The 16,355-nt window shown below is 38.9% G+C and overlaps 1 protein-coding gene across 1 annotated transcript; it reads left to right on the top strand.

The window, feature by feature from the left end:
• Positions 1-1,002: 1,002 nt before the first annotated feature.
• snrpc (small nuclear ribonucleoprotein polypeptide C) lies at positions 1,003-4,983 on the top strand. The gene is made up of 6 exons (XM_068705392.1): positions 1,003-1,080; positions 2,078-2,120; positions 2,201-2,309; positions 3,251-3,310; positions 3,542-3,646; positions 4,401-4,983. Exons 1-6 carry the CDS (start codon positions 1,073-1,075, stop codon positions 4,520-4,522), a joined length of 447 nt encoding a protein of 148 aa, XP_068561493.1. The 5' UTR covers positions 1,003-1,072; the 3' UTR covers positions 4,523-4,983.
• Positions 4,984-16,355: the final 11,372 nt, after the last annotated feature.

Raw genomic sequence — 16,355 nt, forward strand, 5'->3', positions numbered from 1 at the left:
TCCAGGATTATTAAAACAAATATCACAATGACTGTGAATATCATTTAGTTTATATAAATTGTGCTCATTTAGTAGCTCAGTACCAGATAACCTACATCAGATGTTTAATAGTGGATGCAATATTTGCTAAATTTGTAGTGCTATTTCCTTTTGTACTACCAGCATTCCCACTATGAACCAAAGTCTTTATAATTATATAAGGATTTGTATGGAAATGACTGTTTGCATGTTTAGATTTGTTTAATTTTATATGTGCAACCCTGTGTTGTAAAATGACAAATACATGAACCTTGTAACATTGTAACTTGAATTATTAGAAAACACTCTTTTTATAGCTGTAGATTTTCTCTTTGGGTTTTTTCTTAAAAAATCTGTACTCGTGAACTGGAAAATGTAAATTTAGAATTCATTGTTTAAAAAATCTCTTCCTGTAGGCTATCTTAAGCATTTCATTAAATAAAAAATGGCTTGACTGTTTTTCTATAGTCCGTTGAGATGTATTGGTATATTCATAAAAACTACAAAACCCTTCAGAAAAATACTTAAACCCTTTTCTCACATTTTTACAAGAAATGTGTAACTGCTGGTATCAACAACTTCACACCTCTTATAAAGACACATTATTTTCATAGAAAGTGAAGAATAAATTTGTCGTTTTTTTCTTTTCTTTTTTGATTAGTGTACCTTTGGACATAAATGAAGAAATTTGTAAAATATATATAACTATGTAGATGCTCTTGTAAAGTAAGCATAATGGTTTGTCTGCATTTTTGTTTTTATGTACTAGAAGTCATATTTCTTTATTGGTGTTGAATGTGCTGTAGAGATTTTATTTGCTGTTGTTGAGTTTGATTATTTTTGGTTTAGGTTTAATTTGTATACTTGCATGGGTATTGTTCTAGCGTGTTTCCATAATGTATAAATATACAATTATATATAACACTTTATTTACAGGTATCTTTCGAGTGGCGGTCACTTTCATGCGGAACTAACTGTCGATAGGTCTTATATCTGGTAGGAAGACTTGTTGGGAACACCGGAATCGCGCTCTCGACGAAGATTGCCGGGGAACATGCCTAAGTAAGTATAGATATTAATTCCCTTTCATGCTTAATCTATGATATTCACGTTTCAACGAATTTAGTTGGTGTTTGAATTAAGCAACGAACGACGGTAACACAAAGCCTCCAGATAATGATACGGACCAGTGTGTTTCCAGATGGACGCGGTACTCTTTGTGTGGGCTGTGTCTATTTGCTGGATCAACCTCGATGTGAACAGAGCTAACATTTACCAGCAAACGACAACCACAGCGCCGCGATATATAATCAATTGATCTGCTAAAATCCATGATTCTGGCTATTTTTTAAGACTTCTCATCCACGAAGCTTTTTTCTTTTTCTTGTTAGATATGAGTTGGTAACGTTAACGCCGGATCTGAATGAGTCTGTAATGTGTTTTTTTGTTGTTTGTTTGTTTGTTTTTTACCAGGTTAAATCAATTTATTTTTCTTGAATAAGAGCTGATTATACTAATAGCGAGTTCTAAAACAACATCTATCGCACAGTAACGTTCAGGTAGCTCCGGGGTGAACGTCGACACAGCTCTGTAAAGTGGAGAAGCTGCAGAGAACAACTCGTCCTCAAATAAGTGGCTACACAATACAAACTACGAGTATGATGCTAACATAATCTAGTATTGCTTCTTTATTTTATTATGGTGGTGAATTGTCTAGCTAGCAGGACATCTACACAATATGCAAGCTACAATTCCTGCAGGACTCCATCTCACTATTTTGTTTTAAATCTATCTTTTATAATATAAGCACGATGGCTAAATACAATCGTTTACAGACCAAACAAAATATTTGATACAATTGTATTTCTATATTGCAGCTTATTAAACCAGACAAAGACCATTTATTTTAGTTATGTGTCAGCCTAAATTACAATTTGCTCTTTAGTTCTACAGTTTATTAACACTTGTGATTTAATATGTCCCAGCTCTAATTTAAAGTATACGGCTCTGAGCTTTTTCATGTTTATCTCTAACTTTATATATTTTTTTCCTCCAACAGGTTTTACTGTGATTACTGTGATACCTACCTTACTCATGATTCGGTAAGTTGTGCGGTACCAAATCAAATTGTTGAAAAACATGAGGGAATCTCTTTTTAATATTTTCCACAAATCTGTTCCAGCCATCAGTGAGGAAGACTCATTGCAGTGGCCGAAAGCACAAGGAAAATGTGAAGGACTACTACCAGAAATGGATGGAGGAGCAGGCCCAGAGCCTCATCGATAAAACAAGTAAGCAGATCATTGGCTCAATTACACAGAGGACACGGCTGAGTGACTCTAGAAGCACCGAGCAACTGCACTTCCTGTTTAATTGTTTAAGACACTTTGCCACTCTGACAAAACTTGTTTCCTAAACAGATCGAGTGCTAAATATCCTCTAAATTGATGAATTATTTGATTGAGCAGTACACTCATGATACAGCATGATTTTTCATCTCCATATATAATAGGAGTAAAGCCTGCTTTGTATCCCACACAAGACATGCTTATGCACGTGTGTGGGACAGCCAAGCTCTTTGCTTAAATAATGCACTATACGCCAGTTTATTTGGGCCCCCTCTGAGATTACAAACCGCTAATCCACAGGAGAGATGCAGTATTGTCCACTGTGGAGGAACATGTTTTTAGAGGCTAAATTATCCTTTGAAGCACAAAAAGAGGGTATGCTACTCATCTATTTTGTTATTTTTTAATAAAGTAGACTGCCTTATTGGTAGTGGTGTGTTTTTAATGTGTTTATTATTTAGCTTGCCACCCTAAACGCTTAATGTTGCAGTGGACAGCAGCATTTCAGCACCGACTTTGGACTAAGTGTATTCTGCTCTGCAGAAATGTTAGAAGGACCCCATGTGGTGCACTTTCTCGTTCTTTGCGTTCCGTAAAGACACATATGAAACAGGCTTCAGTTCATTCTTTCTGAACACAAGAAAAGCGAAGACTAGATCGAGTGCTGAACACGGAGGTGTGTGTGTGTGTGTGTGTGTGTGTGTGTGTGTGTGTGTGTGTGTGTGTGTGTGTGTGTGTGTGTGTGTGTGTGTGTGTGTGTGTGTGTGTGTGTGTGTGTGTGTGTGTGTGTGTGTGTGTGTGTGTGTGTGTGTGTGTGTGTGTGTTTCATTCTTCTCTTTTTTTTTTTTTTTTTGTGCCTAATGTTTTGTCTTCTCTCCCGACAGCGGCTGCCTTTCAACAGGGAAAGATTCCTCCCACGCCGTTCCCTGGTGGCCCCCCCCCAGGTGAGTCCGTTTCAGCTTTGCAGTAATTTTAGTCACTGACCTTACTAGAGACTCTGGCTCTTGATAGTTAGATTCATAGTCAGTAGGGGAACGGCTGTCAGCATTTCGCTTCTTATCAGGGATTATTGAGTTTTCATGTTTTCAGTTTAGTCCGAAGTCAATGCAAATAAAGCTTTAAAAAAAAACAACCCACAATTGATTGAACACTAACATTTGCCATTTGTAACACAGGCGGTCCTCCTCGGCCAGGCATGCTCCCAACGCCTCCCATGGGAGGTCCTCCTATGATGCCCATGATGGGGCCCCCCCCACATGGGATGATGCCCGGTGGACCCGGTAAGACACATGTTTCTATGACAATGCTTCACTTGTTCCTAACTTTGTGTAACATTTAAAGTGCTGCTCGCAGAAAGTTTGCAGCAGTTCAGTCGGCCGTTAAAGGGTTAACTGGATTTCATCTGTTCCTATGTTGTCACAAATAAAGAAGTTAAAAGAATAATCCGGTTTGCCTGATATAACGATAACAGTCTGCCTTTTAATTAAAAAAAAAAGTGTGTGTGTGTGTGTGTGTGTGTGTGTGTGTGTGTGTGTGTGTGTGTGTGTGTGTGTGTGTGTGTGTGTGTATATATATATATATATATATATATGTATGTGTGTGTGTGTATATATATGTGTGTATGTGTATATATATATATATATATATATATATATATATATATATATATATATATATATATATATATATATATATATATATATATATATATATACATACATACATACATACATACATACATACATACATACACACATATATATAAAAAAAAAAAAAATAGCTAAACATTCTCCGATTCCTGCTGAGCAAAACGTTTTTCTGTTTTATGTCATTGTACATTAAACATCTTTGGGTTTTTGACGTTTGTTACTAAATATTTTTTTTTCTGAGTTTGCACAGAACGACTGCTTTAAAGAATATGTTCATAACCAGGTTGTTCTAAATGACTTGTGAAGTCTGACATGACTCTTTTATGTAAAGCCGTTGTTATGAATTAATACCTAATGCTGTGCATCTCTTCACTGTCACTCTTAGGCGGCATGAGGCCGCCAATGGGAGGACCCATGCAGATGATGCCAGGACCGCCACACATGATGCGTCACCCTCGACCGATGATGATGCCAGTCAGGCCGGGCATGATGCGACCAGACAGATAAGACCGGCTGGATTTTTGCCGCTCTTTGTTGCCACGAACAGACACTGTCGACTGAGGACACTTGGCTCAACACTTGGATTTTTCATTGCGCCTTTTAAAATGTTCAAACGTCCAATTTCTTCAATCTCAAACCCGAAGTCCCCGATGTAATTGTCAACTTTGTATAATTACTTTATTTTCTCGCGCCGGTGTTTATTACTAAACGCCTCCCATTAGAATTGATTTTACATCCCTGTTTTAAAGACTTTTTTTAATTTTAATTAAACGTTTTCTCGTGTTTGTATCAAGTTTGAAATATCTCGTCTCACTTTTGACAAAACTGTTCAGCACACATTTAAAGAGCGTGTTCGATATGACAATATTTGTTGGTATATTTTTACTTTTTGTTTTAGGGTTTTTACATATTTTTGTTATATTTCATTGCAATGCTTTGAGAAATAAAATGGTGATTTCCAACCAGTGCTTTTTTGTAGCTCATATTTCATGTTTTAGAGGCGTCTTTTTCAGTTATTCCAGCTGATAAGACACTTTACGTGTCCAGCTCAGTGAGAGGCCCAATCCCAATGTCTGCCCTTAAACCCTGAAGTTTCAGGGACGTCAACGTCACCTCGGAATGTGCTTGAGTGTAGGAGGCTGCAAGGGTTCCAAATTGTATCAAATGGGAATGGGACAGCACATTGCAACATATCACGTTACTACACCAAAACATACAGTACAATATATAGAGTTGTGGGATTGGGACGAGCGAATGAGAGAAAGCCAAATGATAATTGTCAAGTGGTACTCTTTCCTCTTTTTTTTTGTCCAAACTTAAAAGAAATGGTTGAAGAATAGACCCGGTGTGTTGTAGCCTATGCTTGCATTCCTCAGATTTCATGTGGGGTTTTTTTTATGTACCATCTGAAGTAGTGTTTCTTTGTAGATTTAGCCATACCAGTGCCCCCAATATACAGTATATGCTGAACACTCATGTTCCAGTCCTGTGTTTACCTCGGGTTTTTTTAAGCCTCGCCTGTGACACTTTTTAGTGTCACAACACTATGAATTGTGGGTAAGTCCCTCAGGCGCAGACCGCAGAAATGCAGACTTGCGGAAAAACAGACTCAAAAAGTCTGCGAGAGCCGTTGTGCAACTTGGCACAACAGACCCAGAAGAAGAGAGAATAGGACTCATCCATCGCAGGGAAAGATCCACAACTCTAACTTCATGCTAACGTTGCTTTGTATCTCCTGGATGAGACAGTTGTTTGTTTACAGGTTTGACACATCAACTTAAGGTAATAAATTAAAGTTAGAAGATAAAGCATATCAGTGTATCTGCTGACACATTGATTTGTGAATGCTGTTCATTTTAATTAGCTTTTAGTTGGCAAGATTGACAAGAAATTGACACGATGTGCAACGTGTTCACGTTCAAGTGTTTTCAGAATAGGGATGCAGTTAATGCTTCTTTCCATTAGCAATTAATCTGTTTATTTTCTTGATCAAGATGATGGAGAGAAAGATGTCCTTTATTATTTCCCACAGTCCAGGGTGACGCCTTCAAATATCCAAAAGCCCAAATATATTCAGTTAACTATCACTTATGACAAGGAAAAGCATCAAAATCTCACGTTTGAGAGACTACAACAGTACATTTCAGCGATTTTGCCTTAAAATGACAGAAACGAGTGTTTGATTTTCAAAATTGTTCAAAACGTTTTCTCATTGAATTTACCAAAACATCGCTCAAAAGAAAGAAATGTTTGCTGATGCTCCAAAAAGAAGCCAAGAAGCAAAATTCTTCTTAAAAACATTATGCCAATTATTTGTACCTGGCATTTGATTAAAAAATAAAAAGATTCAAGATGTCAAACCTAAAATAAGTAATTAAGCTTAGCTCTGTCGCTGGATTTAAACCCATAACAGCCACCGGAGGTTTTCCTGAGTGAAGCTGACACGTCCTCTCTGCCTCAAAGTGTCAATGTGTTTAAGTGTGTTAACACTGTAACCTACTGGTGACCTGTTCAGGGTGAACTCTGCGTCCTGCCCATTGCATTCTGGGATGCGCATCACCCTGTTCAGGCCCTGAATTTTACAGATAGTAAAAAAAAACACACAGACGGATGTTTTTTAACATCTCGTTTCACGAGAGACAAATGAGAACGTTGACCCGGCCCTCATTAGTTTATCCAGTCAAGCGTGTTTGAAGAATTACAGCTCTTACGTAAGAATCTGTGGCTGCAAGTGAATCATTATCTCAGCTGACATTTGTGTTCTACAATGCCTTGCAAGAATTCAGCACTCTCCTCTGGCTGGATTGTAACTTCTGTGTCCATAATCTCCAGCGTCCTGTCTATAATGATGAGAACGTCTCAACAGATGGAGCTAGAGAGTCGTCATGTTTTGCGACTGAGAGCCAAGACACTGGAATGATGTGCGATGACTGATTATGTGCTTCCATGGACTGTCAAATTTCTTTGTATCTCACACTCCCAGAGGACATTTTTGTGGCTTTATGGTTTATGAAATTTCTAGGCCACATACAAAAAAGACACAAATTTGTTGGGGGGGAACAATAGCCATATGCTTCACGCCGTGTTTGCCAATTTATATACTTGCAGACCGGACGGAAAGCTCTGCAAATACGATCCAAACTGTTCTGCTGCTCTGCATCAGATAAATTTGGGTAGCTGTCAGTCATGCGTGTTGTGAATTGTGATCTTCAAAGAGACTTTGGTAGATTACATGCAATGTGATGGTCACTCTAACTGATGGATTCCATTAAAAGCCCTGTAAACATCCACTCCCCATGTCAGCGAGACAGGAATAAAACCATGTTAATGCACATTTTATGCATATGTCGAGCATACGCGGATGTCCGTGTGTCAGCTGAAGTCTGAAGAGTCTTTATGAATATTCCATCTAGCCATGAAGTGGAGCATTGCACTAAAGGGAGTGAAGTGGAGTGGAGGAAAGTGTTTATGATTAGAGCTCAGGAGTTGAGGAAATAAGCCTTGATCATGAAAAATATGTATTATAATGCATTTAACAGGAGGGAGACTGCTCGTGAATGGACACTGTAGGTAGGGCTTGATCAGATATGTTGAATGTTAGATGAGAAAAATTTGGTTTTGAAACAAAAAAACAATTGCAGGAGAAGTGACCTTTACGAGCAAACAAAGCAAAATCCCTCGATGTTGCTATTGCTGTGTGCTGCACCAGGGACGTGCGGTCAGGGGCAGAGCCTCACCTGTCATCATGACAAGTAAAAAACAAATAATGCTAAAATAAAATAAATATTAATATTTTTCTACCAATCTGTGCTATAAATGTGATTTCTGTATGATTCCAATCATTTCAAGCATTTTTATAATCAACATTGCTGAATTAGCGCATGTCCTGTTCAAAAGGAGACACGTGAGGTGAGGCAGCGACGAGCTGTGCCTCACCTCAGATTGTGAATCCCTCACAAACTGGGTTGAGCGCGTGCCTTTTGCTTTCTCATTGTTTGTCACTTCTGTAATATTTGTAGACACTTTTATTATATGTCCTTTCTTTCCATAGAATAGGTCCTGTATTTCACGTATGTATAGAACATATTTTGATTTTTTATTGTTGAGACGTACAAATATAATATAACTTAACCTGATAACTTACGGTCTTTATCAGGGATTCATTATAAAGTCAAAATGTTCAGACGTTTTCTTTTATCTTTTCTTCAATCTTTTGAAAAATTTATCTGAGGTTGATTTGAGGCTTGTGCAGCTTGAAATGATCCATAGTCTCCCAAAGTTACTGATTTTTTTAATTGCGAAATTACCTCTTTGTGTTGTTATTCCCTCCTACTTGATTTTATTAACTCAGGCTGCTTAATATCTTCAGCTGATCATTTGAAAGCCAGACTTATAAAAAAAACGTGTATCTATCCTTTCACAGCTCAGCAGCCACCTATTTGCAACCGAGCATAACATAATCATTGACGTGGCTGTTGCGGTCTCCCAGTAAGTTTTTAACCAGGAGGGTTAAGTAAACAGACTCAGTGAAAACGATTATTCAGTTTTAAAATTCTGAGTTCAAGACTTCTTCGTGCTTGTACTGAACACTTGGAACAAGCGAAGAGAAATGAAAATTCTAAGTTGGATGGAGACAGAACTTGAGAAAACTCACTCTCTTTATTTTAATTTTTTTTACAGTGCAGTTCACACTCACCTCTTTGATATTCCTGTCATACAAGTGAATGCATTAATGTTCTGAATATCAACTGCCAGGGCTCACAGGAGTAGCACTCACAAAGCTATTCTCTGCAGCGCTCAGACCCATCAGCAGAAGGAGAGGGAGCCTGAGGAGGACAGCTGATTGATTAACAGTTTATACCAAACAGGTTCGACTGCGACCGCTGGTCGGCCGCATCCGCACAGATTTACATTCTCCGAAGGATCATTTGAGTTTTGTATTCAAGATGATGCATCTTCTTTCTGCTCCCAGCAGGCAGTTGGCATTCAACAGCCTTGGTTGAATGGAAAATGATAATCCCCCCGACTGTTGATTCCTCCAAAGCCAATTGGCTCAAAAACTGCATAAAGACCAGGATGATGCTGAGGAGTAGACGGCATGATTGCGCAGGGCTGCTGGGTGGGCTATTGATGAAAAGAATCATAGAGAAAGAAGGGCCGGCTGCAAGGCGAAGACTTTAGTGGAATCTTTCAATACCCCCTGCCTCTACTTTTCCTCCTCCCTTTTGTCTCTCCCTCCACCTCTATTCCACCTCCTCCTTCCTCTCGTCTCCTTCTCTCTGCTGCCCTGCTACCAACACTACCCTGTAATTTAATCCATTTAGTCATGGCTCCAGATCAATATCCATTTTCCTTGGCCTAGGGGAGAGCCGCTTGAATCTGCTTGTTTCAAACAGTGGCTGTGTTGGCCAGCAGGGGCTCCCATGGGCCTGCGGGTCCGATACAGATGTACAGTCTCTGACAAAACAAAGCAAAGCTTATACGTCTAATCTCTCACTAACCTGCTGTACAAAACACATCTGTATGTGTTGAAGCCTTAGATGTGCATTTTTGAAGGTACTTTGCATCATTTAAAATGCAAAAAGACTCATTATCATTATTCTCTTCCACTGAGACGTTGAAATGCAACGCCCCGGCTGCAAAGCAAATGAATGACATCAAAATAGATTAAATTAAGGTTAATTTGATTAGTGGCCTTGTAAGTGACCAGGAAGAAAGATGGCATTATTATTTTTCACAGGATTTGATTTACTGTCGATACAGTGTAACATAGTGGGATGGCGGATGAGGCTTTTACTGTACTGCAATGAAAAAGGTACAATCACCACAGGCAAACACACAACGGCCTGTTAAAGCGTCCTTGAGCGAGATAACGACATGCCATCAGCTAAAAGTCTAAATGTGACTGTAAGAATTAGTCACACGCCGCCATTGGGTGAACATTTTGAGCGCACATAACATTGTTAGCCGCCCTAATTCAGTATGGACTGTCTTTAGCCCGCCCCGCGGCGGCCTGCCACCGGCCAGCTGTACGCTCTGTGGACGCTGACAGTGATTCTCCTTCACCTGCTCCAGTGCGTTGTGCGTCGCCATGTTTTATAAATAACCGTGTTGAATATTCATTTGTCAGCCTTTGAGTATTTTGTACTTCACAGCTGAGTTTCATGAAGTCAAAAGGACAGACAAAGAAGTTGCACAACTGTTTACTGACACGATTACAAATACTGGTGTGAAATAAGACGTGTGAGAATTATCTATTGAGCTTAATGGATTTTACTGAACCAAAAATCACCCAAAAACGAACGCCCCACCTGTATTTTAAACACACATTTTAGAGTTTATTCTATGAAAATGTATTCATCAGTAAATATTTGTATTTTTTATTTAGTATTTATATTTCTTATAAGCCTAATTAAACTCTAGACAACTGCATTCTGTAAAGTTTTCATGGTTGCTGTCTCGCAGTACTCAAATGATTTTCCTGAGGTTTTACGACAAATAAATGTCACTATGTTTTGTTTTCCAATGTCATTTTCAGTGTTTTATGCCTTTTATTAGAGAGTTGACAATTGACAAACAGAGTTATGTCTTAACCTTGAAAAAGAGCAGCAGTATTTTGGGGTTTCGTTCATATCACGTGACCTTCATCAGCAGGTTTCTGTGGTCAAGAATGAGCTATGATGCTCAACTTTTAAGTGCTTAAATGTACAATTTCATCTTAAATGGGTAAAACTTCTGATAAATATCATGTGATAGCTTCACAACAGCTATGGAGCTGGAGGTGAGTTTGTTTTTCGCCATTAAATAGTATTTGTTTTACAGAATTATTGGATACTGTTTGTCTGTTTGCCTGTAACTCATTTTGACTCATTTTGAAGCAACTTTCTTGTTTTTTGTCTGTTAAAAAGAGGAGCTGTTTGTGGTCACAATTGTGCATACTGACAGTAAAAGGTCATTTTTAGAAGCTGAAGTGGAGTGTGTTTTTGTTTTTCCCCAATTCTGAAAGTCTAAATTTAGAATAACTTGCCTTGATAAATATTTCATGTAACCTCACCTCCAACTTAAGGACTTGAATATTTTATCAGGGTCCTCATCATCTCAAACATATGGTTCTTATCCATACATGCATATTAAAGTAGTTGAAAATGTCTGCCTTTAATGACTGTCCCTGTCCCATATCGGATGTGCCACCACCAAGACTATTTTCTTTGCCTTTCTTATTTTGTTGCAAGAAAATCTTATTTTCTTTCCTTTTTTTGTCTATAGCTCATTCTGCCTGTGTTCGTGTAGCCTGATGTTTCACTTGCCTTCACCTGATTTGTTGCACTTCTTATCTATTCATTTTAATTAACTGATGTCATCCATTTTGATGAACTGTTGATAATTCAGTGTTTTATTCAACATAACTAAGTGAAGCAGTAGCTAAATCCAATCATGATGAAAGGAGAAAAAGCTGCTTTGTTAGCTTCCTGCTGAAGCTAACGTGTAACTAGTTTAGCCACAAAGTAACATCTCAGGGTTCGACTCAGGATAGCTACCTTTAAATCACATATTTGGGTGTATTAAAATTGTATGTGATAGATATAGTTTTAATATAGCTACATATTAATAATATATATGGACAGACACCTAGCAAAAAAGAGATGCTGTAACCACACAAAATAACATTTATTTTCCTTAAAGAATTGTTAAACAATAGCTGAATCAAAATCAGACAAAAAAGGCATACATTTAAGGCATGCAACCTTCTTTTTTTGGTCAAATTCATTGTTCCAGGGATATACGTTTTCACAGACAAATGAAGGCTACACATGGGAACTTACATGTGTTTTGAGTAGACAGTAGGCCTACCCAAAATCTGAATGTACGTAAATTAAATTACCCAGCTTGCAACAGTGTCAGCAAGGCAGATTGTTCAGGGCCTCTCATTTGGGAAAAATTAAGTTATTCAAGAAAAGTTCCCAAGGGCTGCTATTGCAGAAGGAACAAAACTCCCGCTGAAGCGAGTTCTTCTCTGTTTAAGTGTTCTGTATCTCCGACCAGATGGAAGTAATGTGAAGTGTTGGTTCACACTATAGTTAGCCTACAGCTCTCTGCCAAAATGCTGAAAATGACAATATGTAGCCTAGCTCCAGAAGACGGAGTCGTCTAATGGATTTCTGAGTTTAAACTGTCATGCATGTGTGCTGTGCAGGCATGAAGGAAACGTGGCTGCAGCCTCTCACTAGTTCACTCATTAGGAGAAGCATGAACAATCTAAAAACCCTTCAGTTCAGCACTTGTACATGATTAATCCGGAATGAATGTGCAGTTTTATCCATAATGATCGTGGAAGATTATACCAGCAAGTCGAGAGGACAGAAGTTTCACAAATCACTTCTTTTCCAGCCTCAGAGGCGTTCACGAAACTGCCTCGTGTATCCCAAATTGTTTCTATCGGGAAGTTCTCTTTGCAATTAAGTGTCTCTCTGCTTATCTCAGAAATTTCTGTTGCTCACTTCTCGCCAGTCAATATGCGCCCAAGGTGGCATTGGAAAACCCATCATCGGTTACCGTCTCATTCATGGATGTAATGGTTTTTGATTGAACGACTCTGCTCTTGTTAGAAATGAACAAAACTTGTCTTTATCAGAGTTTTCGAGAGACTGCTTTCCACTGTATTGTTCTTAGCTTACATCTCCTTTTTGCCGAAGATTTGAGTTAGTCAGCTCTCTACTAATTAAACATATTCAACCCTTTTTCCAGGAACATTTCTATTCACTTAATGACAATTCACTGACTTTTCTGTTTTTACTGCCGTATGAGCGATCGTGTTGTCAGGTCTTGCTTCTCTGAGGAGTTGCTCGTTTTCACTTTTATAGTTATGACTGACTGAGACTTCCGAGATAAAGAAATAACATTTGGTGTGCACAAAACAATAACAACATGTTCTCTTTCTAAAAATAAGAACAAGCAGGTAAGTCAAGGTTAAAAGAAAGAAAAAAACCCTCTTGTGATGTCACCTTGTAAACCTGAGGTAGTCATGACTGAATAGACAGCTGGGACTGAATACTAGAGTGCCATCTTGCCTTTTACTCCAGCAACAAGTCAAATTGCTTCAAAAAATGTGCTCAATATAGAGTCATGGGCAGGGTCTATTTTTAAGGAAAGCAAAGATTCCTACTCTCTAAATTCTTTGATATTCCAAAGTCTTAAAATGTCTAAAAGCCTTTGGCTAAGCGCTGTGTATCTAAAGATGAAGGCAGATTTAACCCTAACAACACATTTTTTTACATAAAAGAATTACTTTTTTCAGGAGATTTGCGACAATAGGCATGGTTTATGCGACAAGGAGTGCAACCTGATAATAAAAAGATGTTCCTGTAGTATTTTGCACCTTGACGACGTGTAAACTCCTCTTTTATAGCCAGATGTCCTCTCAACTATGAACAGTCATCAATGTCTTTTTTCTCGTTGTGTGCTCTTAATCTTTCGCAAAGTGTCGCACGAGCCGTCTAATAATGGAAGTGGCTTGTCTTACAGTATCACTTCCCTGAGAATAAATTTCTTGACCCTCAGCTGAATTTATCAAGCATGTCTGATTGATTCATGACTGCCAATATCATTACTATCATTAGGCCATATATCTCTGGTACTCTCTGGGTATGGAGCTTGTCAAGGACAGCTATCATGGTGGTGTTACGCTGAAAGTGACCTGCCTGTGAACTGTCAGCATTATCTGTGGATTAATTAAGGGGCTGGTGAGCTCCATCAGAAGTGCTCGCTCCAGCTGCTCTCTCTTATTCCCCATTGTTCTTTTCTTCCCTCTGAATTTAAATGTGTCCCTCCTTCATTTTCTCCCCACGTACCTTTGATAAAACACGGTGCATAATTTAGTTATTAGATTCAATTTACATGTTTTTTTTAATCATCATACTGCAATAAAAACAGTGCTACTAACAACTAACAACTGTGTCAGTAGCCATTGTCATCATCACCCCCCTGAAGGGAAATTCAGAAACACAGAGCTGTGCCCATTGTTTTCACTGAGAGCAGCACAGAGAGCAGTAACCTAACACAGGAAGTCCTGTGTGCCTCTGGCTTCAACACACACCTTTACGCCTCCGTTCATACATACAAATGCATACACATACGTGTACTCACAAGCATATATAATTACACTGCAGGTGAGCACACACTTGCATGGCACACATACACACACACACCTCTTTCATGCCATCGTTTCTCGTGTGTAAGTACAAGAGAATTGAACTGCAGCTGGATTCCACAGTGCGTTTTGATTCAGATCTTTCCAGCATGCCGTATTTATCTGTTAAATGTATCTCTGTCCTTAAATGGCCGGCAGCGGTTGTTGTGGCACGTGACGCCAGAAAAGAACAAGCGATCTCTTATCACACCAGACCAAAAAAACAAACATAGTTTTCTTTTGAACAGGATGCAGAATAAAGGCTGTAATAACACCGCTGATAACCGTTTTTGTTTTGTGAAGGTGAGAATTCATGGCAACAATGCTGGAATGTCCCGCTCAGGATTGATCGCTCTCTATTTCGCATTGTCACAACAATGCATCTTGTTCAAAGGCATCTGCAGGTTATCAACACTTATTCAAACCTTGAAATTGTTATAGTGGGTATGTTTACCGTGTTCATCTTAGCTCAGCATGTTAGAATGCTAGCATTTGCATAAAACTTAAAGTACACTTAAGAATGATTTAGCAAATATTCAGTCATAAAACAAAGTACTGGTTTGAATTTTGACCTGATGATGGTGCTGAAAAAAAGACGGGATCACCAAATTTTACGGCAATCCCTTCATCTTCGTCAACAATATTTCACTTTCAACCACAAATATGAACCTCATAGTGGCGCTAGAGTCACAATCATAAGGATTCATCGTTGCAGGAACGTGAATGTACAAACATTTTTGTGCCAATCCATCCGGAAGATGTCCAGATAAATCACTTATTGAGTGAAATCTTTGACCGAAGTCACTGCGAAACATCATCTAGAATCTATAAATGTCTGTTCCAAATTTCATGGTGATACATCCAATAAATGTTGAGACATCTCAACCGACCAACCAACATTTCCATCCATGGAGCCGTGCCATAAGCGTGGCCAAAACGCCAGTAAACCACTCTACACCAGTAGAGAATTGTCAGATCCCTTTTCAGTGGGGAACATGTCGGTTTTCTCATAACCCACAGATATTGCCAATGCTATTGATAAGAGGGAATCTGATAGGGATTCACAGACTAACCCGGTGAGATTACCAACTAAACCCAGTAAGACACTGAGAAAAGAGAGTATCTCTACCCTCCAGTCTCTCTGTCTCTCTCTCACTCTCCAACACTGATGGATATCCAGCGCTACGTCTTAACTCAGCCATGCACACTTGCCCTCACATTTCCCCGCTGAGAGGTCAGCTCTGTTCGTGCCCATTGGAAAGCTTTCACGGGAGCAGCGTCCTTAGCCACTCTGAGTTAACAGCAGGTAGTTGTTTTTTTGCCGTTGCCTCTGTTAAAGTGATTTGTTACTTTTAAAATAAAGTCTGAAGAGAGAAAAGTGAAACACCTGTACTTGATATCCCCCAAAAATGCAAATAACATCCCTTTTATTGAATGAATATTGACTTTGTTTTGGGGTCACTTCAAAAAGCAAATTCTGTTTGTGAGCATGTGATTTACCTCTTTATTTAGAGTATTTTGCACGTAGCTTGATCTTGTACATTATTATTTCTTTGATCTCTCTGCTTGTTCAGTGATGAACAGTTTGAATTCCCACATTTTTGGGCTCTGAAAATGAAAAATTGGATGAATGGCATCCCTGCTGCCTTGGGTAACAGATGACCTTAAAGGTTAGAGCATTCTTGTACGTGACTCTCGGTTTAACGTCCACTCCATCTCTCCAAAGACGAAAACACAAGCTAAACAATCCACTATGGGATTTCAGAGAGTGTAACTGTCATTTAGGTCTGTAGATTCCCAGGCATACAGGGAATCACACAGCATGTTTGTGATGCTCGTGAGAGGCTGATTTGCGGTTTTATTGCCACATGCCGATTCGTTTTTGAAGCCTATCTGAAGGTAATAGCTTTCAAGGTTGATTAACTTTATTAGATCTTTACCCAGTGGCCTCATTCTCCTTTTCTGTAATGACGGCTGATCAGGTGGGAACTGCTGGGCACCAAATTGCAGAGAAGGATAATGATTTAGCCAGGGTGGGGAGAAAAGCGGTTTTGGAACTAGCGCAGTGTTATTAAAAATATCAATTGTGGACTTGTACAGCAGGTGGAAGAACATCACAAAAATGGCACATGACTCCTGAAAAGGCATCCGTGT

The sequence above is a fragment of the Cebidichthys violaceus genome, unplaced genomic scaffold (assembly GCF_023349555.1).
Source record: "Cebidichthys violaceus isolate CVI_PGR_0920_01 unplaced genomic scaffold, fCebVio1.0.p SCAF_117, whole genome shotgun sequence".
Taxonomy (NCBI): Eukaryota; Metazoa; Chordata; class Actinopteri; order Perciformes; family Stichaeidae; genus Cebidichthys; species Cebidichthys violaceus.